The 23728-nt window shown below is 39.3% G+C and overlaps 1 protein-coding gene across 1 annotated transcript; it reads left to right on the forward strand.

Moving 5' to 3' along the window:
• Nucleotides 1-11492: 11492 nt before the first annotated feature.
• LOC132127012 (olfactory receptor 2AT4-like) lies at nt 11493-15598 on the forward strand. Its single transcript, XM_059538634.1, has 5 exons — nt 11493-12424; nt 14290-14356; nt 14884-15067; nt 15127-15221; nt 15359-15598. The coding sequence occupies exons 1-5, from the start codon at nt 11493-11495 to the stop codon at nt 15596-15598; spliced, it is 1518 nt and encodes a 505-aa protein (XP_059394617.1).
• The last annotated feature ends 8130 nt before the right edge of the window (nt 15599-23728 follow it).

The following is a 23728-nucleotide window of genomic DNA, read 5'->3' on the forward strand; positions in this document are numbered from 1 at the left end:
TAGTTTTTGTTCATTCTCATAGCTGATTGTGATTTTGTTGTAACATTTATTATTGTCTTTTGTGACACTCTTGATCATGTTAGAAATTAAGATAATGCATAGATGTGTTAATAATTTATGGTGAAAATGGACAATGTTTATTAATAATGTTAATGTACAACAGACAGTCTAGAGTTCTTTGTAACTGCCACAGAATAAAACTGTCAAACATGTTCAAAAATATATATATTATATACTTTTTTTGTAACTACATACAAACTTTGTCAGATTTGTTGTGTCATGTATGATAAATAAATATTAAGTTTTTTGTACAAATATCTAAAGAGAGAGTACATAAAATAATGTATATAAAAAGGGATTCATAAAAAATATAATAAAATACATTTGAAATGCTTTAAATTCAGTTTTAAAAGTCTATTTTTAATAGACTCAATTTTTTATACTGCAAAATAGCCTACATATAGGCCATTCACACAGAACAAGGTTGTTGTTTTTTGTTTTGTTTTTTGCAGTGCTTCATGGAAATTGACAGTCAAAGAGTCCTTCTGGTGCAATTTGTTTATTTAAATTTTCTGACTGGAGATTTTTGGCACAATCATGGGTAATGGTACTTTTTTCCCCAAAAAATGTATTGTAAAACACAACTGTAAAGAATAATGCAGATAAATGACTTCAACAAAATCATATACATAAAAACATTTTTATTTCTGGAACCCCACTGTTGCAAACTGTGCAGATTTTGAAACCACTGCTCATGACTTTTTGTTTGTTTGTTTATTTGTTTGTTTGTGAGAAGCCCTTTCACTTGGCTATAAGGCAGACGATATGATCACTGTATTATTAAACAATAATTTAATAATTTTCCTTCAGTCATTTCCCAACCGAGACATTAATGACAATCTATTATTCACTTAGCTCATCAGTGCATTAAACCCTTGGCACCATTGGACACCTGAGAAAGCAATGTCATCCAAAAGGGACTTAAAGACTTCTTTTGATAATATTATATTGATAATACATATAATTTATAACACTTATTGCAAATGCACTTTTTATAAAAATCTCTACATACAAATACTATTTATCCGTTCACCCATCTATCCATCTACCAGTGCAGTATCCATATAAGGTATCATTTGAAAATTAATTTCTAACAAAAATGTAGCAATACTGTGGCCCAGTTTGGCCTAAAAACCTTGTTACAAATGGGCATGTCATGGTAAGCCCAAAAGCAAGCAAATCACTAAAACATAAGCAAAAGCTGATGTATTTTAATATATTTCTAAATGCCTGATTAGGTTTATGAAAACTGCAGCTTATAACTTCACATTATTTACACCCTCTACATGTTATTTTCTTGATGTTTGTATTTTGACAGAAATGTGCAATAATCCCTGTCACTGTGTGTCTGAAAAGTGTCAACATATTTGCTACATGCCCTTAATTTGCTCTCTGGAGACACTAAACACCCTGAAGATTGTACAGGTGAAAACCAAACCTGAGAGAATTACCACTGAGTGATGTAGTAAATAAGTGACAACACAGATATATGTAGATAATGACACTCAAACCAAGTAGTCTTTGAGATGTCTGTGACCTTTAACCTTCTTCATGAATTATTAAAGGGAACATAACACACACAGTTTCACCTGATCTTATGTTAATCTTGAGTACCTATACAGTAGTACTGCATCCTTCATATATCCAAAAAATATTTAGTTTTACCATATTTATAAAAGAAAAATACAGCTTTCCGATTCTTTCCCAAAAAAGCTGTGCTCCTGGAGGCGTGCCGTGGGCGAAGTTATAATACTGATGTTTCGTGTTGTTTCCATTAACATATATTCACTTATGTGCTGATTTCCAACAAAACAGAGAAATCTGATGCAGTTGTACTTACATGAATGGGGTCTTTTATCAGAGGGACAGCTCCATTTTTTAATAGCAAACAATGTGCAAATCCAGTGTCGACTTGGGCCTTGTTTATAAAACATTCGTCACTCAAATGACGAGAAAACACAAACGCACTTGATACACTCCGCTGCCCCGGAAAAACAAACTGCATCCACTGTTCATGTAACGCTGGGATCTTGGGGAAGCTGAACACGGTAAACTTTCCCTCACATCCAAAACACACTTATTTGGAGGCATTCTGGAACAAATCCTACTGTATGCAGCGCTGGCGACGATTTTGAAGCGCGTTGATGTGCGCGGTCTCACTCTCCTCTGGTCAACGTATGCAAGGGCACGCTTTTCAGAGAGAAATGCTCATATAAGGAGTTCCACTCTTATCTACGTCATTAGATCCATGTTTTAAAAAAAAACAGCCGAAACTTGTACCAACCCGGAAGTAAGATTTTCGGCACAGAAATTCTCAGACATAATACTTTGGCAATGTTTAGCATGAGAATCCATCTCTTTAACACTGTGAACAACTCTGAATACATAAAACACCATTGTACCCCCCCCCCCCCCTTAAGCTCAAAATTTAAAAAAAAACAAAGATCAAAATATAACTGTGGCTTAAGTCTGGATTTAAAATGTAATTTAACATATACACCTCTATTCACACCAGGGGCCTCATTTATCAACAGTGTGTAGAAAAGGTTCTATATTTTGTCCTTATATTTACCCACATTCCTACATATAAGTACAAGTTTTAGATCACACACACATATCTGTTCTTATGTGTCATCACAACTGGTCAAGGAAGCAAACAGTCAGATTCAAACAAGCAGGGGAGTTCATTAACTTTAAAAAAACAGCCAACGAGTAACTGTGGTGAGTGTGTAATTTAGTGATGGGAAGTTCAGATCGTTTTACTGATTCGGTCCTTTGAGTCTTGTTCAGCAAAATGAACAAATCTTTTTTCGAGTAATTTCGTTCATTTTAGCAAAATGTAATTAAAATGTTATGTGTTACTTCCCTAACACATCTAGTACTTACACAAATGTTGATCACACCACAAACAATACAAAACTATAATGCTATAAGAAACAGAAAAGATTAATTCATTATTTACCTGGGTCTTTAGCCTATGATTAGCTCACCTCACCTCTTATCTGACAAGTCTTTCAAGGGTTTAAGTCGTCCCTTCATCATGTGACAGCCCCTTAAACTAAACCAATGCAGTCTGAGCCAGAAAAAAGAATTGATTAGTTCATCTTTCAAGTCATTCTTTTGTCACATCATGTGACAGCATTTGATAGAGAAATTAATTTACTTACAAACGGGTGCATAGTTATTATTATTATAATTATTATTTACTCTTACAGTTACGTGATGCGCTTTTGGTCTCAAATTTTAGCTTTTTATTTCTTAAATGTGTGAATTTCTGTCATGATGGTTCTTTTCCATACACTGAATGTGGTGACAAAGGTAATAAAGAGTTGGTTATTATTATTAAGTCTCTTTCTGGCCCAGACTGCATAGGTAAAGCTTATGAGGTTGTCACGTAATGAACGAACGAATTGAAAAACCCTAAGACTCGATAGATGAACTAATCAATTCTCTTTCCGGCTCAAACTGCATTTGTTAAGCTATGGGGCTGTTATATGATGAATAAATGACTCGAAAAACTCGAAGACTCAAACTAGGTAAACTAATTTCAGTACTGAACCCATAGGATGTTGCACATGCGTGTCTGAACAAATCACTCCCCGAGACGACTCATTCGTGGAAGGTGATTCCGTGACATTATGCACTGTTGATAAATGAGGGTCCAGAAATAGCAGGTGTGTTTCTTAGATTTATAATGAAGCTTATCTGCCAAAGAAAAAAACACACACAATATAATGTCCATTTAGTACTAAAGTATCAGTCAGAACCATATAATGTAAATACTAACCTTTTTAGCATTAACGTTAAACAACAGCTAAGAAGGAAATCAGAGGCAGACAAATATATTAAAATAACACTCATGTCTGAAACAAAGGCTGCAGGTACTGCTGTATTTAGCATATAGCAGAGCAAAACTAACAGGAAGCACTGATGATGTAGAAATACCATCAATTTTCTAAGTTATCTCAAGTGAATATATTAGGGGTGTTAATAAACAGGACACAAACAGTGTTTTGTTTTCCCAACAGAGCCAATAATCTATTATTCAGTTATATCATCAGTGTATTAGTGGCTTGGCACCACTGAGCATTTGAGGCCAAAGGGGGATTATAATTCAATAAATATACTATATGATGCTTTGAACTACTGGTTTCATCTTAACAGAATTTATAGGGTAAATATTGTAACTAGATATCATATACAGCCCCAGTAGACTGCTCACATTATATTAAGTAAATTAGGCATTGTCTAATTAAATATGCAGTAATTTACATACATTTCTAGAACAGAAATCTGAACAATAGATACAGCCAGGTTCATACTTTTCATTTTTGTTGACGTATTAGAGTAAAAGGGTTCCCTGTCAAGGGAACTTCGAACTGCGTCCTCTTTAGGGGACACTATGGGGAACACCTCGTCGTGACCCGTGTCTGAAGCATACTTTGAAAAACGCCAACGTGTTGGCCGGCAACAGCCTCTGACGTCACTACCGGCGCCACTATAAATACGTGCCCGTAGGACCCGTCACTTATCTTCTTCGTCTTCATTGACTGTTTTGTTTGAAGCGTGCATCTGAGAAACGACCACGGTAAGAGCGACCTTTCTTTGTTTATCATGGGATCCACTAGCAAGGCGTTTAAACAGTGCGTGCATCCGTGTAGGCGTTATTTGACACCTGATGACACACAGTCTTTGCGTCTCTTGTTTGGGCGAAGAGCACGCGCGCGATGTCCTTGAGGGGGCGATCTGCGTGCATTGTGAGCGTTTTTCTATGAAAAAGCTCCGCTCTCATTTGTCTCTTTTTTTCGAGGAAAGAGGGACAGCCATCTGTCTCCCGCGGCTCAGGACCCACCGCTGTTGAGGCACGGAGTAGAATGAGCTCGTGGGGATCACAGGTGGATCTCATTGAGGAGTTTAGAGAGGGACTTTCCCTTTCATGCTCTTCGGCGGCAGACGAGAGTGAACTTCAGGAGGAAGATGTGTTGTCATTAACCCTTTCTGATACTGAAGTTAGTGCTCTGCTGGGTTCTACCCAGGAAGAGCAGGCGATGTCTGAGGATGACGAAGAAGCTGAGGCTGAGCCTTCTCAATCCTCCTGCCCTGCGTATGGGGAGCTGTTAGAGGTTATGGATCGTGCCACAGCAAAGTTAGACTTGCCATGGAAACGTACCAGCAAAATAACGCCGCGAGGTCGCCTTGATGAGCGTTATTTATCTGACCATAGCCCTCCAGCCCAGGTGAGCCTTCCATTCTTGCCTGATTTACATGCAGAAGTCGAAAAAGAATGGAAAAGGCCATTTTCTTCTCGCATCCATCGGTTTCAGCATACGAGTTATGCTAACATCGAGGGCATGCGCGAAAATGGCTATGAGAAGATGCCCCCTGTAGAAGAGACGCTGGCTAGCTATCTCTCTGTGGGGGAAACATCCTCTCTTAAATCTTCCTCTTTGCCATCTAAGCCCCTCCAGGATACATCCCGCTTAAATGGCAGAGCATACGCAGCAGCAGGTCAGGCGGTGGCTTCATTGCACACGATGGCAGTGCTTCAGGCCTATCAGGCTGACCTGTTAAAGGATAGGCCTTTCAGCTGACCAGGTGGCTGAACTGTGCCGCACCACAGACCTCTCTCTCCGTGCTACCAAACAGGCCGCCTCCGCCATGGGTAGGTCTATGGCTGCCATGGTAGTAACGGAGAGACATCTTTAGTTGAACCTGGCAGACATCGGGAAGAAAGAAAGGGCTTTCTTCTCGATGCTCCGGTCTCGCCTTCTGAGCTTTTTGGTACCTCCGTCGAGACGGTGGTCGAGAAGTTCAGGGAGGCAAGGGCGCGCTCAGCTGCCTTTAAATCCTTCATTCCACGAAGGTCCAGGTCCGAGCCCGAACAACATAGGGGTCCTGGCCTGTCTCGTTCTGAGGATCAAAGACGGGCACAGAAGGCTAGTGTCGCAGCTCGCGCTCCTCCCCCACCTGTGGGCAGGGGCAAGAGGAATCGTGGGTCACGAGGAGGTAAGCAGGACCTGAGGGATGTGATTCAGATGAGGCAGCATTCTCGTCCGAATCGGAGCGATACCTAGGTAGCTACTCATTCCCTTTGTATGTTTTTAACTTCCTGCTCTTATCCTCCCTTGCCTAATTCCCCTGTAACCACCAGCTCTCCACCTGATCGAGGTTAGGTGGAAAAATTTCTCTCATAACAGTCTCATATGCTGGACCTATGATGTTTTTGGTTGGTTCTATATTCATAATAACCACCTTACTGATGGTCCGGACTATAAGGAGGCACCCCGTGAGCGGGGTTCCAGTACAGGAGGGTGGGTGAGTATGTAACCCTTTTATGTATATACTTATGGGTTAAATTGCTGGTGGTTATGTGTCTACTAACATTCTGTGAGTCTCTTTTACAGTGCTCAGTCGTGGCATCTACTAAACACCCGACAGCACCGACCTTCCGGCCTCGTGCTCTGGTATTAGGTGGCCGAGATCATGGGCTTCTGCGGGAGCCTCGCTGATCATCAGAACTGGCACAGCACTGCAAGAGATTTCATGAATGTCTGGCCATGTCACCCTGAGGAGCCTCCTGGCCGCTTATATGCGCTGTCACATCCAGTGGGAAAGTGGAGGTGGTAGTTACAGAATTCTTCCTGTATATACTGCCTCAGGTGATGCTCCCCTTGCCAGAGGTTTGTAAAATTGGAGCTTGCCTCTTCCGTGCGGTTCAGCGCCTCTGCAATGCTTAGGAACCTCTAAGTACACACGCTACGCTCTGTGTACTTCTTAAAGTGGTAAGTGTGCACGCAAGACTCTGCACACTTTTCTGAAATCCTGTATGGTAAGGGTTACGCGCTCAGCTTCGTTCCCTTTTCGAGATGGTTAGTCCTTGGTTCCTTTGGCTCCATTCAGCCGGAGTGCATTTGTTTATACACTTCAAGCATTGCTTCCCTCAACGTGAAGGGATATTGGGGTGGTTCTCGCGGTAGTTTAACAGTGGTCCCCTTTCCAGAAAGGGTCACGTGCGAGTATGGTACTCTGAATTCAGAGTTTTCCTCTCATATGAGACTGCGTTCTCTGTTTTTCCCCAGAGCGCTCCACCATTAGTTCCACAGATCGAGTTGATATTCTCAAAACATATTTTTGAGATACATCATTCCATCTGTGAGCTGCTCGTTCAGAGTGCCACGAGAACCCCTCCCTAGAACAGTATTTAAAAAATCCATGCTATGGTAAGTGTGCACATGAATTCTTTGCGCACTTTCTGAAATCCATACTATAAAAAACCATACTATTATCCATAATGCTCTGCGTTCTTTCTAAAACTCCTTTATGGTAAGGGCTTCGCGAGGTTGCTTCGTGCCCTTTCTTGAGTTGGTAAAAAAGCCCCGTTAATCTTGGGCGCCACTCCATTTATGTATCTTTGAATACCTATCTAAGCAGGGTATGGCTACCAGGGATCTGTTGAAACAGCTCCTTCAGCAAACTTGTGCGAGAGCAAGCGGTAGCCCCTGTGTGACAGGCAAGACCTTGTATAAATACTGGTTTCTTAGCCGTATCCCTTTAAAGGAATCCTTACTGATTCCAAGCCTTTAAGCTCTACCCCGGGCCGAGACCCTAACAAATAACTGGCTATGCAGCTTAGGCCTTTGGCCGTAAGGGATAATGTCACAAACAGCCGTCTAAACGTCCCAGGGGCAACTCCCATGGAAATGGTGTCACAGTGTCTGGGTTGTGTCCCTGGGTTTCCACTAGATGTCCCAATAAACACCATACCTGCAATTGGATCTCTCCTCGTTTCTTGTATCAACGTACGTGACAAATGGTAAAGTTGGTACTTCGTGTTTGCCATGTTCTGGCCTGCACTCCCCTCAGCATGGCGGCGTGGGTATACTGTTCCCCATAGTGTCCCCTAGAGAGGATGCAGTTCGAAGTTCCCTTAACAGGGAACATCTCAGGTTACGAATGTAACCATGGTTCCCTGAGAGAGAATGAGACACTGCGTCCTCTAGCTCCCTGCCATGCTTCGGACGCAAGCTTCACGAAGAAGATAAGTGACGGGTCCTACGGGCGCGTATTTATAGTCGCGCCGGTAGTGACGTCAGAGACAGTCGCCGGCCAACATGTTGGCGTTTTTCAAAGTATGCTTCAGACACGGGTCACGACGAGGTGTTCCCCATAGTGTCCCCTAAAGAGGACTCAGTGTCTCTTTCCCTCTCAGGGAACCATGGTTACATTCGTAACCTGAGACGTTTTACAGAGTGAATGTTTTACCTCTTTTCATCACTCCATAAACCAGAAATATGTTTTTTGGAACTTAATGTTACCTAAATCAGGTGAATTATATGAACAAATCCTTCTCTAAAAAAACATTGAGAATGTATGATGTATAGATATGTAAAGAAAGAAAAATATCATTTAAAGAAAACAGACAATAACTATATGCATTGTATTTGAAATCTACAGATGCAAATGGAATCACTAGTCTGAAAGAATACATGTTATGGAAGCAAAATAGCTTTTAATCTCAAAAGTGACTTGCCTATAGTTTCTTACATGTCAGACTAATACAGTAGTCGACATTTGAAGTGGATCAAAACCTTTCTTAAATGTTATCCTAAAACTTAAAACCAAAATGCGATCTTGTCTTAGCACAACTTTGACAAACTATTTAGATCCACTTCAAATGTTGACTACTTTATACCACATAAATGTTAGTGGAGACGGCAGGTTATAGTCTAAAATAATTCACATGTATTTATATTATTTGAATATTTGATAGTTTTATGTTTGTGTGTTTTTGAGAAAAGGGGAGCTTACTGAGGAAGACATTAGAGATCTCAGGTCAAAGGTTTCCATGTAACATCCTGTAAACATTGTCACTGTTTTTTTTTTTGTTTTTTTTGTCAGAAGAGTGTCAACATATTTGCTACATGCCCTTAATTTGCTTTCTAGAGACACTACACAGACCCTGAAGAGTATGGACTGATAGGAAAACAAACTTGAGAGAATTTACACTGAGGAATTCAGTAGATGAGTGACAACACCAATTAATGTAGATATTGACACTCAAAAACAATGAAAACCCCATGAGATCTGATGACATGCAGGAAAAGTTTGATGACACAAACTTTAAGAGAGAAGATTTACTGACATTTATTAATTACTTTTATACTACAAGGCTGTTGAATGTTTGAATCTGATTGATTCTAAGGTGTGCAATTTGTTACCGAAGAACTGGACTACTGTCACTGAGTTTATCACTGTAGGCTTCCCTAGCCTCCATCCAGACTATTATTGCCTGGTCTCTGCCATTTTTTTTATTGTCTAACCCAACCACGTTCCTGGAGGCCCCCCAACACTGCATGTTTTCCATGTCACCTTAATCAAATACACCAGATTCAGATCATCAGCTCATTAGTAGAGACTCCAAGACCTGAACTTGATGTGCCAGACCAAGGAGAGATGCAAAATGTGCAGTGTTGGGGGGGCCTCCAGGAACATGGTTGGGACCCACTGGTCTACACAACCACAATGGCAGGTAACATGGTTTTCCTGATGCTGTTATACAGCTTCCCTACTGCGGCCCTAAACTGATCATTCAATGCTATTGCGACAACATCTCTATTACCAGCCTAGCCTGTGTGTGGCCCTACTTATGCTCTTTCTCCCTCTGGCCTTCATCATTTACTCTTACTGTCACATCATATCATCTTTGATGAGGCTGTCGAGCTCTCAGAGTCGCTGGAAAAGTTTTGCGACCAGCAGCACGCAGCTGTCCATCATCGCTCTGTTTTACGTGCCTCGCTGTGCCGTGTATATAGCCAGTTTCCTGCAAATCCAAATAAGTAGAGATTTCAGGATACTTCTGGTATTGCTTTACAGCCTCATTCCACCACTGATAAACCCCTTCATCTACTGTTTACATACTCAGGAGATCAGAGTGATTGTGTGGGCAAGCAGGCAAAAGACCTTTAGAGAGACGTCTAAAATTAATGTGATCACTCACTCACTATAAAATATTATGTTCTGTAGAGTTTTAATAGGAACAAACACACGATGATTTACTGTATGTGAATCAACTGAATATATTATTTTGATTTGTAACTTTTTTTATGTTTTTTTTTAAATGTGTATTGCAAAGTATTCCAGTGAATTAGAAAAAAACAAACATCTGTTTCGTTATGAACAACACAATTTATAAAATTAGCTCTTTTTGGATGTACGGTTAACAGAAAAGATGTTATTGATAGTTATCTATTTGTCTCAAGAAATATAATATTTAGGCACAAATTTAGGATTTATGGGTTTAAAGTGCATATGAATACAGTGTTATATATCCAGCCATTAGGATTTTAATGTGGTTAATATTTTTTCAGTCATACATAAATGGAACAGCCAGGTAAGAATCAGGTAAGATTTCTACACTCTAAAAATAATGTATTAATAATTATTTGAATGCATTTAATTTGATTTTATTTAAACAATATTATTTTCAAAATTCACTTATTGCACAAATTGCTTAAAATCAGCATAAATATGTTAATTGTAATCATAACTGAATTTAATTAATTAAAATATATGAACGGTTAAAATATGGCTGTGAAATATATTCGATTTAAAACACAGTCATATGCATTACATTAAGTTTATTAAGTTAAGTTAAAATCCATCCAAAATTGCTGAAAGTACCCCCTGAGAATTTAAATTAATTAAACAATGCATTACTGATCAAAAGATATGCAGTGTCCATGTAAACGAACCTAATGTCTTATGCACAATTAGCTTGTAACACTCTAAAGAGAAAGGAAAACTTTAAATCACATCATATGACCCCTTTAATATTAAATTATTACTTTTCTGCCATGGAAAAAGTAATAAACAGATGCCACGAATCAATTGTCATGAATCTCCATTCATTTATTTTCCCTCGTTTTTGCACCACCTGCTAGTGACCTTTACTAATGCTGATGAAAAAAAAAAAAAAAAAAACTTGGTCCTCTATGACGTGTTGGACCCTACAGGCTTCAACACTGATTCTACAGCTATAAAAAATTAAACCACAAGCAGAACATTGACATCAGCACTGACCACGGAGAGACATGACACACTGAGCCAGGAATAAATTTTAGCAGATGTCATATAACTTAGAAGAATAATCAAGGTAATTTGCTGAAATACAAGCCAAAATACCACTGAGATTTTTCCAATGACAAATCATTTTTGGTAACAATGTGTTATTCATTTAATGAAAATGTATTTATTTACATTATTAATATCAATTTATAAAAAAATACATGTTGAATAATTTATGTGAATTAATAATTTTGTAATTTAATGTCATTTAAACCATTTAATAAAAATTTAATAATTTATAATTCAATACTTTTTCTAAAGCCAGATATTGTTTCTTTTGTAAACAGGTATTCACTGCAGGTTTTAGTATGTCACAGGTAAATGAAACCACAACTTCTGTAACTGAGTTTTTCATTGTGGGTTTCCCTGGACTCCAGCCCAAATACTACAACCTGATAGGAGCGCTATTCTTCATCATCTACATCGCTGTAATTACTGGAAACTCTCTCATTGTGGTCTTGTTTGTGACTGAACGCAGCCTTCATAAGCCCATGTATATTATCATGCTGAGTTTGTCCTTGTCTGATATTGGTTTCTGCACAGTCGCTCTGCCAAAAGTAATTTCTCGCTATTGGTTTAATGACGGTTATATTGGCTTCTATATTTGTCTGTTTCAAAGGCAGCTGATTCACTATTTTGGTACCTTGAACTCCCTAATTATGATGAACATGGCACTTGATCGGTACTTGGCGATCTGTTACCCGCTAAGATACCCTGTTTTAATGACTAACCGTACTATGAGGCTTCTAATAGGGTTTTCTTGGGTTACTGCAATGATTGCTCCAACCATTAGCTTAATGCAGACAGTGAAGCTGCCATTCTGTGGGCCAAACAGGATCGCTCATTGTTTCTGTGATGGTTCATCTATAAACCAGCTGGCCTGTGCTGATGCAACCCTCACAAATCTCAATGCATATGCTGTAGCAATGTTTGTGCTTCTTGTTCCATTCTCTTTCATCATATTTTCTTATTTAAGTATCCTGGTGTCTGTGCTTCGAATAGCAAATGCACAGGGCCGAATTAAAGCCTTTTCTACCTGTGCCACACAGCTGACTATCATTACCATCTATTACGTGCCCCGCTTCATGGTTTATACCACGTCTAACATCCCAAATGTTCAGATGCTCAACAGCAGTCAGAGGATCAGCCTGGTCATGTTCTACAGTCTGCTTCCACCTGTAGTGAACCCCTTCATCTACTGCATCAGGATCAAAGAAATCAGACAGTTCTTTATCAAATGGTCTGTCTACATTATCAGGAATAGTCAAAAGTCAAAAGTCAATAAGTTAACTACTCCAAAATGAAATGATGTACATGTTTCATTTTATCATTTTATGAAACTAATGTACATTATTGTTTTAATTGCTTTACATTAATATAAATAACTTTTTGTTGATTTTTATATATATATTTGTTATACATTACAGCTTTTTACATAAATGTAAAGGGCTGAGTGCATCTTACAGGGGGTGATTAGCCCTTAATGTTAATAAAAGAAAAATAGCTTAGAAGAATGAATTGGAAAAAAAAATTACACTATCCAAAGATATTTAATCATATCATGTACTGCTGTTTGACATGCTATATTACATGTAATATAGTGTTTTTCTAGAAAAATAATTGCTTCAGATTTGAATTATAAATAAATCATGAATACCTCCCAAATGTGCCCACTCTGGATTCATATTCAGAAAAGCTTGAATTAAACAATTTTGCTTTCATTTTGTTGACAGGCACAGCTTGTGTAAATTTTCCTGCATGCTCTATGACTGTAGTGTTTTTCTTGCTTGTTTCATTGTGTTCCTTTAGATCACTAATACTTGTTATTACTTTGTATAAATGCATCTAATGTTTAAGTTACTGAACTTTTTGCCAGTTTTTTACCTATTTCTATAAAATGTCCATGCCAAGTCAAATTATGTGATTATTTACTCACTCTTTGGTCAACAATCACCTTTGATTCATAATTTTCAATCATAATTTGATTCTTACCACGTGCAGTTTAAGAAACAGTGGCAGCACTGGTGTTGTATAAAGGCCTTTGCTTTTGTGCTCATCAGCTTATAATGGTTACTGACCGAATACTATAGTTTCCCACTACAGGACACTTGTCAGAAAATCCTCAAAAAAAAAAAAACTGAGAATCCTTCAGTCAGATACATATTTGTGGACATTTTTAGACATTCACCTACAAATATAATACATATTTGTATATACATATTAACATCAGCCTAAAAAAAAAAGTTCAAGAACCCAGCGTTACATGAACAGTGGATGCAGTTTGTTTTTCCGGGGCAGCAACGGAGTGTATCAAGTGTGTGTTCTGGTCATTTGAGTGACGAATGTTTAATAAACAAGACCCAAATCGATGCTGGATTTGCACATCATTTGCTATTAAAACATGGAGCCATCCCTGTGATAAAAGAGCCCATTCGTGTAAGTACAATTGCATCAGATTTCTGTATTTTGTTGGAAATTAGCATCATCTGTATTATAGCTCCGACCACGGCACGCCTTCAGGAGCTCCGCTTTTTCCGGAAAGAATCGGAAACCTGAATTTTTCTTTTATAAATATGATAAAACTAAAGACTTTTTGGATATATGAAGGATGCAGTACTACTCCATAGGTACTCAAGATTAACATGAGATTAGGTGAAACTGTGTGTGTGTGTTGTACCCTTTAACGTTCTTGTAGCTGCACAAACAAATGGCGTTTCAGCCCACCAAAATGGATAGGGCTGACTGTCATTATAAGTCGGTGCCAAATACCATTTCATCAGAATTTTCTCCTTTAATGTAAAGATCATCTCCTCGCTGAACTCTAAAAAAGAAGGAAGTAGCTTGCTTACTTGCCGTAGAAGAGCACCTGCAGCAAACAGACACTCCTCTTCAGCGCTTCTCTCCTGCGGCCATCCGGTGAACACAAAGAACAAATATCTTTTCCTAGGATCTTTTCCTGAGTACCGGTTGTCAATGTGGGCACAGCTGATATGCTGCTCTATCCCAGCATGGTTGTAGGTGGGTTAGAACATGCCCACATTGTTAGCTTACCAGCAGGTGTCACCGAAGTGCCCTCATATACCGTTACCGTGTTTTCTCGGTCAGCCTCCCCCTCGGTGTCGGACCAGAGGCTTTGGACCTGTCCCCCATGTCTAGGGAGGACCAAGAACAGGTACGATTTTTAATAGGGATATACGCCCATGTTTTCTCAGCTAACGAATTACATCTGGGGTGTACTAACTTAATTGTTAGTGAGATCCCCCAGTGCGACAACGTTATCGACGCATACCCCCATCGGAGTATGAGTTGGTAAAGGAACATATTAATCAACAGCTGGAAACACAGGTGATTCGAGAAAGTTGTAGTCCATACGTTTCCCCCATAGTTCTCGTGAAAAAGAAAGATGGTAGTCTGCATATGTGCATGGACTACCAACAGTTAAACAGCAAAACAAGAAGAGATGCATTTCCTCTTTCATGTATAGAAGAATTGTTAGATGCGCTGACAGGGGACCAATGGTTTTCCACTCTCGATTTGGCTAGTTGCTACAACCAGGTACTGGTTAGAGAGGAGGATCGGTCCAAGACCGCTTTTTGCACGCCCTTCTGACTATTTGAGTGGAACCGAATGCCTTTCGGACTGTGCAATGCCCCCAGCACTTTCCAGCGATTGATGAAGTGGATATTCGGTGACCAACAGTTTCAGTCGTTGCTTCTTTACTTGGACGACATTGTGGTCTTTTCCGGTTCAGTTAAACAACATCTGGAGAGGCTGGGGGCGGTGTTAAGTCGGTTGGAGCAGGAAGGGTTAAAGGTGAAGCTCTTGAAGTGTGCGTTTTTCCAGCAGCAGGTACGGTATTTGGGCCATGTAATCTCAAACCAGGGTGTGGCCACTGACCCCAGTAAAAATTTGAAGTGTTTACTATTGTACGGTCCTTTTTAGGATTCACTAACTACTATAGGCGATTTGTTGAAGGTTTTGCTAAGTTGGTTGCTCGTGAAAAAGGCTTCAAAGGGCAGCCATTCAAGTCTGGTCTAGTGAGTGTCAGGCCAGTTTTGATGCTCTTAAGACAAAATTTTATACTGCTCCAGTACTAGCATACACAGATTTTGCACTACCTTTTATTTTAGAGGTTGATGCGAGCTATGGGGGTATGGGTGCGGTATTGTCACAGGAGCAAGGGGGCCGAGTGAGGCCTATAGCCTATGCCAGCCCGGAGTTGAGACCTGCAGAAAGGAACATGCAGAACAATAGTTCCATAAAACTGGAGTTCATGGCCCTTAAATGGGCCATGACAGAAAAATTGTGTGAGTATCTGCTGGGTCACAAATGCACAGTCTATGCAGACAACAACCCATTGAGTTATTTGGCCTCAGGAAAGTTTGACGCCACAGAGCTGCGCTGGCTAGGCTAACTGGCTTCATTTGACTATGAAGTCAGATATCGGTCAGGGAGGAGTAATAAAAATGCAGATGCACTATCTAGGCTGCATTTACCAGACTCCCAAACCGTAGAAGCTATAGCCCCGGGCACTACTCTCCCTCAACCACTGCAACAGGTGCTACAGTCCGTACTGACCAAGGTTAACCAATTGGCCATTTCTGCTCTACCGGCTCATACACCGGCTGAGATTGCTATTTTTCAGCAGGCAGACTCTACCATTCAGGAAGCTTTAGTCTTTTGGAGGTGGGGGGAACAACCCAGCCCCCAAGAGCTCAAACAGGTCTCACCACAGACGTTGGCCCTGCTTGAACAGTGGGATCATTTAGTGGAGTGGGATGGTGTGGTTTACCGTAAGGTCTTCTGTTCAGACGGCGGTGAAATGGTATTGCAATTGTTGCTGCCCGAGGCCATGCAAAAAGAAGTACTAATACAGGCCCATCAGCAGCATGGTCACCAGGGAACCGAAAGGACCCTGGAGCTTTTACAGCAGCGGTGCTTCTGGCCAGGTATGGCTTTGGATGTGGCACGCTGGTGTCAGTTGTGCGAAAGATGTCAGGTTGCCAAAGACAATCATCCTACTGCACAGAGTTTCATGGGCCACCTACTGGTGGGGCGACCCAATGAAATCTTGGCAATTGATTTTTCTACTCTAGAGCCAGCTAGCAGTGGGCAGGAGAATGTCTTGATAATGACTGATATTTTTAGCAAGTATACTTTGGCTGTCCCCACAAGTGATCAAAAATGCTGGTAGGGGAGTGGTTTTCAAAGTTTGGGATCCCTGGCCGAATTAATTCAGACCAGGGCCGCAGTTTTGAAAATGGGATTATTCAGCGGCTTTGTGGTCTATATGGGATCCAGAAGACGCGCACTACTCCGTATCACCCAGCGGGAAACGGGCAGTGTGAACGTTTTAATAGGACCATGCACAACCTACGAACTTTACCAGTCTCACAAAAAAAGAGACTGGAATTCTCGCTTGCCCCAAATCTTGTATTGTTATAACACCACCCCCCACCAGGCCACAGGGGAGTCATCATTTTTCTTGATGTTCGGGCAAGAACAACGTTTACCGTTGGATTTTCTATTGGGTAATGTCCCTGAGCCCTCTGGTGTCACTGTTCACGAATAGGTCCAAGAACATCAGGCTCGGTTGCAACTTGCATTTCATGGCTGAGCGATTACTATTTGATAATTCAGGGCTGGCCAGCTTCTTGACTGGCATCTGAGTCTCCAGCGAAGGGGTCAGCCAACGATCACAGTACATCCCTCCTTTCCACTCCTCAAGTGGATGTTAGTGGTCCTCTACTCCCTGGGGTGGCTGTGTTGATTGGCCCCTCTGATGGGACTGAAGTGAGAGCACGACAGACCTCCCAGTCAACAGCTGGACAACACTAACCTCCATCATCTCCCAAGATCGGTGTGTTAGGGAGATAATGTATGGTTTTGTTGATACAAATGGTTCATTTGCCTTATCCTTCTGGTGGCCCATCGCCGTGGCGCTGATTTAAAAGGCAGGGTATATTGTGGCAGGATGGACTGCATCCAGTCCCTCCTCCCCATTTTGTTACAATGGCTTTTATCCTTTCTATTCGGTTTCGCGATTGGCTCGTAGTGTTCTTGGTGGCCAATCATGTCAGGAGGAGGAGTTTATAGCTCAAACGTACCCCCTAGCAGTGCGTGACGCTGGAGGCTCGTGTTGTTTGGGTTCACCCAGTTTGTGGTGGTGTCGCAGGTATGTAGAGGTCTATTGCAAATGATGTACTGTTGCTAGGTTGCTTGTGGTTTATGTGGGATTTCGATTGTTCATAGAATTCCTTGCTGTGTTGTGGCTACCCCATTTTCCATCGGATTGAATGGAATAATGCGTTACTTTTGCTGACTCACGTACTGCGCATTACCTGCGAGATTGGTGTGTCAGCGTGCTGTTGCTCAGGTAAGTGTTCTCCATTTGTGCTATGTGGTTGCCTTATTTGGATGGTAGATTAATAGAATTATTATTGTGAGTTTTAGGGATAGCCGCTATAGCAAGGAAGTGTTTGTGGCCTGCCTTGGGGCAGCTGCTGCTTTTGCTGGGCTGTTAATGCACATCTCCCCTATGTGCGAACTTTGTTTCGCTGAGTCCAAGTTACTGGACTGAGTTCATCTTTGAAAGACACTGCATGTGTGGCCATTGTGTGGCCGACTGAGTATCTACCCTCAGATTCAGTTATCCACGGATGAATGTGTTTGTTATGTAATTCAATTGTGATCGTTTGAGTGGGTTGTGTGTCTTTGTTTCTTAAGGTTTATTTCATTTGTCTCGTTTGTTTGTTTATTTCATTTATTAGTATTATTGTTGTTTTGCAATGTTAGTTTATCATTATTCCATTTTCTTTGTGATCGTTTGTTTGCTTTATCAGTACTGTTGTTATTTGGTAAAGTTATTTTGTTTTTGGTCCTTCTGGTGTTAGTCTGATTTATGGTGTGATCTGGGGCCCGTTCTTCGTACGTCGCTTATTACATCCGAGATCAAATGACACATCCAAGATGATATCATCGTTCTATTCATGATCCGGGTAATTGGGTTCTTCGAACACACCTGTTGTGTATGATTAGTATCGCTGGATTGAGTTATCTGAGATAATTGCGCGTTCATGTGTTGGCTTAAAAGGGGATATGTATCGATACTCGAAACCATGATCAGCAGTGCAGCGATTGCCTGGTGGCAAGACGGCAATGTAATGATGTCATATAATTTAAAACGACACCTGACGAAAAACTTGACAAATTTCTGGACTTTTATAAGGAAACAGCCAAGCAAACAAAACTACATAAATGTTATAATAGATACATGAAACAGATAATAGATACATGTTTTTATTTTTTTTGAATTTTTTTCATGATTCCCAATTATTTAGATTCGCAATTTATAATAGTTGTGCAGTCTTTACATTTTTATTTCAGTGTAGAAATTATCTATTCATTTCATTTTATATTTGGACATATTTGTTACGTGACAGCATTAATGAAAGTTTCTTAAGGGTCAATATCATGTTATCTGCATCTCCTGCACTCCATCAAGCCACTCTTATAATAGCAGTCATCACTCAAAATAATGCACGACTCTATTATCTGTATAGCATGCGTGTAAGACTAATACAATTATGAAGTAATACTTTTATGACAAATAAATATTTCAGTGAGTAAAACTGGCTGTCTATAGTAGGCTGTTATGGACTACACAGCATTTTTATATTATTTTTAAATATTTTTTTTAATGATTATTATTTTAAACTTTTGTCCCTGGATCAGTACGATACACTTGTAATAAAGTAGCGGTGGTAGCAGACATATTTTGAGTATCAGTTCTGGTTGAAAAGAAACGATCCCTACCTGTTTACATGAAAAAAGCCTGCTCCCGAGCAGGTTTAAGCTTACGGACCTGTTGCTATGACAGCAGCTCCGGGATGAGCTTCGAAGGACCAAACGATCCAAGATCATGCCAAATCGTCAACAATCAAATCCAGCTAACTGAGTTAGCGACGTACGAAGAACGGGCCCCTGTAGTTAATTTGGTTTATTCTGTTTTTGTTTTGTTATATGTTCAGGAGCTGAGTGCGGACGGTGGGGACAGCATGCTCGAGGTGGTGGGCCCTCTTTGGTGTGTAGTGTGGGTACCTTCACCGTGTGACCGTTGCTGTGTTGGTGGTGTGGTTGCGCACACGTATTGGGGTGGATTGTTTGGATACTCATGCCCAAGCCGCTGGACGCCCATCAGTAAGCCTCACGCTCGGTGTTGTGAGTGTGTGTGAGAGACCCCATGTCAGTACACTGATTCACACACCCTTGTGTGCTATTTATTATTGTGTTTAATTGATGATGATGAATTGCTCAATCTCCATTGGATTGCTGTGAATTTAGATATATTGTGATACGGTATTGACTCTACCCAGAGTGTAGTGTTTTAGGAATATGCTGACGTCAGCTTCAGAGTGTTTACTATTTTTTCTGTGAATTTGCTGTGAAATTGATAAATAAAATTGTATTTTCTTTTTTTTGTATGGAACCATTTCTTTGTTTGTTCAGTGCCCAAACCTGATTGCATAATTCTATAGAAGTCTTGGTGGTTATAGTTCCCCGGGTTAGATCTTGGGGTGGCATAGTCAAATTACAAAACTGCCGCTGCTACACAGGCGAACAGCAAGGCCATAGACAACTTGGCTGTGCTTGAGTGCTACCTTTGGCTGGAGATCAAGTACATAGACAAAGCCGCCTTCCTCAAATCCCCAATCTCCCCCACAGGGTTATTTGACCCTGCTGTAGATGGATTTGAAGAGTGCTTCAGTGCAGCACAAAAGTCATTCCAAGCCATGTGCCACATCCTGTCTAAGTGCTCCAGTTTTTTCAAGTCTCAAAAAGGCTCTCTTCCCAGCAGACTGTGAAGCCTGCTCTGTCTACTGCTCAGAACAAAGCCTGAGCTCCAACAGTACCCTCAGATGGATAAACGCTACCCCTTTCCAAGGACCTGGGCACCCAACCCAGATTGACATAGGGCCCTGAGCCACAAAGGTCATCCTGATCTCAAAGCAGAGCAGAACAAGAGAGGGTTAAGTACAGTAGTGTAATGTAATGAAGTAATTATACAGTACTCAAGTATTTTTTAGGAGTATCTGTAATTTACTTGAGTTTTTATATCTTAGCCAATTTTTACTTGTTGTACTCCATTACATTTCCTAATTCAAAGGTATACTTTTACTCCGATACAGTTCCCCGAAGCTTAAGAACACGGACTGCCGGAAAGCAGGTTTGATGAATCAGTGGTCTGCTGTTTGCAAGTTAGACTCATTCTAATGTGCAAACAAGTGATGATTAATTTTCCACTCAAATTGAATGGTGTGTGATACAGCATCGCCTGTGATAATATGGTAAGTGTTGTTGTAATGATGACTTTATCAAGTAAGCTATGTCACCAAATTACACACAGATTGCACGCACGTTTATTTATTAGTCTGTTAAAACTAAAAATCCAGGCATTCTAAATTGTATACAGCAAAAATACTTCTGTATGCTTTTTATATTTGTACTATTTAATAAAGTTAACTTAATCTATATCACACAAAGCAGATATTTTTCTGCAGATATCAGCATGAACACATTTAATAATCATTTTATACAGGTTCAGCAAAGCAATAAGTGACTTACATATTAGACATAATATTGCTTGTTTTTGCTAAATTTTACTAACAAAAATAGTTCCAAACAAAGATCGCAGCACTGTTTTACATCTCTGAGCAATGGACTGTTCACTTATTGAATGAATCAGCTTTTTGACCAAATCGATTGAATGAATGATTCAGTGATTCACTCATTAACACAGTCAAATGCTGCCACCTACTGGTTGTAATTTCACATTTCTACTTTTTTTATGTTTTTAATTATTTCAAATATCAGTCTTCAACGTTTTATGTTAAAAACAAAACATTAGGCCTATTTATGCATCTGTTACTGCAGTTAAATGCATCCATGTCCTCTCTGAGATACATAAACTGTGTGAATACATCTAAATGCTAGTTCAGATGCAGATTCCATAAATGTTTTCTTATGTTGAAATGAAAGACACTAAGTACCGGATAAAGTTCTTCTCACTCTTACACAAAAACACTAAATGGAAGAAAGTGTTAAAACTGAACACAATCTTGCTAGTCAAGCTGTGTAAGAACATTTTATATATAGCGCCTGTATTTATTTGCTTATTTTCCATTTTTCATTTACTTGTACTTTTACTTTAAATACTTAAGTACATTTAAGATTAAAAAAATACTTTTTCGTACTTAAGTACAATAAATAGCACATACTTGAAGACTTTCCTCAAGAAACATTCTAAACGGTGATGTCAACTTCTACGAAAGTAATTTTCTGGTAAGATATCTGTACTTTTACTTGAGTATGGCTTTCAGGTACTTTATACATTAAATTATATATTCAGGGTGTGCCAGCAATTGATCACCTCAGCAGTGTGGTTCATTCTTGAAGCAAAGTTTTGCCTGAAAAACTGAGAGTGCATTTACATAATGACCTTTTGCCTGTTCGGTAAGAAGTATTATTTCCGTAGGGGGGGCATTATAAAATAACTTAATTATTGTTTTTTGGTTTCTAACAAATAAGTTCTTGTTAAAAAACAATTAAAATGAAAAATAATCTGCTTATAATTTCCACACAGGAGAGACTTGGTGTTGTTTCCAAACTAAAGGAAATATATCGGTATCGGCATTGGCATCAGACATAGGCAAAAATCCAATATTGTGCATCAGACATGAACCATTCATATGTAGTTATTCATGTAAATGCAATGCAAAACTTTTCTGAGAGAATGCAAAAGTGGCAGTAGTTTTTACAGCTCATATTTCTTACCATCACCATGACCCTTTAGGGGCTCCGTACAGCAGTAGTAATACAGATTTGGTAGTCTGAAAAAGTGTGTATCTGGATCCAATCCTATTTTTCGTTGAACATCCTGCAGAATAAGACTAATGACACACAGCTGGAATCAATGAGGACTAATAGACAGAGCAAAGGGTGATGGGAAATGAAGTCCAGAACAAACAAACTATGATTCAAAAGGAGTGTCCTTTGGTGGCTATCATGAGCACTCCAGCAGATGGCTGTGACACCTGAACTTCCTAATTATGATGAACATGGCACTTGATCGGTTCTTGGCGATCTGTTACCCGATCTGTTAATGACTAACCATATTATGAGGCTTCTAAAAGCGTTTTCTTGGGTTACTGCTATAATTGCTCCAACCATTAGCTTAATGCAGACAGTGAAGCTGCCATTCTGTGGGCCAAACATGATCCTTAATGGTTTCTGTGATTCTCTATCTATGAACCAGCTGGCCTGTGTTGATGCCACCATCGCATGTCCTGTGGTTTGACAAGCTATACAGTAGAACTATTTTTTAAATACTTATTATTCATTAAGTTTATGACATCAATAATCAATAAAAAACAGCATGAAACATTTCTAATTTTAAAAATGAATTTGTTACACTGCCAGGTTAATGCATAATTTATTGCCTAGTATATATTTTAATTAGAAATAAATCATTAATCCCCCCAAGTGTCCACCATCTTTTAATATTTAATGGGAAAAAAAATTAAATGACAGTAATTTGACAAATTCCTATTAATATGCTGCTATTATGTTTATTTAGTTTAGGATGGCGCTTACCGGTTTCATCAGTGTTTAAAATAAATTAAAAGCATATATCTGGTGCTTTCTTTCCACTTACAGTAATTATCAATTATCAAATTCTTATCAAACTGGTAAATTCAGAGGAGTAACCACTTTATTAAAATAAAGTTAATATTAACTGATGTACAAGAAAAAAATCTTACCGCGCAGGAAGTTGCTTTGTGTCGAAGGCCGTGATGTGCGCTCTTCAGGTTTACTGTTCGCCATTTAAATACATTATTATATCCATGTTTTATATTACTATAAATCGTGCGTCTTGTATTTATCCTGGCATTAGATTAAAATTAAGTCCCTAAAAGTGTTTTTCATATTAGATCAAAACTTGTTTTCGACTAAGTGTTGCTTGGTACGTGGCGACTAAACAAGTCAAATCTAAATTAAGTAATATTTTTAATTTCCTTATCTTAATTTATCAATTTTAATAAATACTAATAAATAAATATAATATAAACCAATAAAACTAATGTGATTTGTGCAAATAGAATAAATGTAATTATCAGTTTACCCACAAGATGGCGCAAAAAGATCACAATTAGAGAAGAATATTAATAACGTTCACCCATAAGCTTCCATACACGATAATGGAGATTGTTGAGACTGTATGACTAGATGACTAGAACTAAAATACTAGTAATAAATACACGATTTAAGTCATTTTTTAAATAAGTCTGTTATGTTCACATAAGCAGTATATTATTTATATGCTGAATTTATGAAAACAGTAAAACACGAATACTGTGAAATATAAAAATATTCAGAATAGACATTATATGTGTGTGTTTTCTCAAGTGTCGTAAAAAGAACATACATTTCACGCCCTCAAACTCACTGTAAACAATCGGAAGGTGAACACAGCAAGCAATAACCA

This window comes from Carassius carassius, chromosome 45, assembly GCF_963082965.1.
Source record: "Carassius carassius chromosome 45, fCarCar2.1, whole genome shotgun sequence".
NCBI lineage: Eukaryota > Metazoa > Chordata > Actinopteri > Cypriniformes > Cyprinidae > Carassius > Carassius carassius.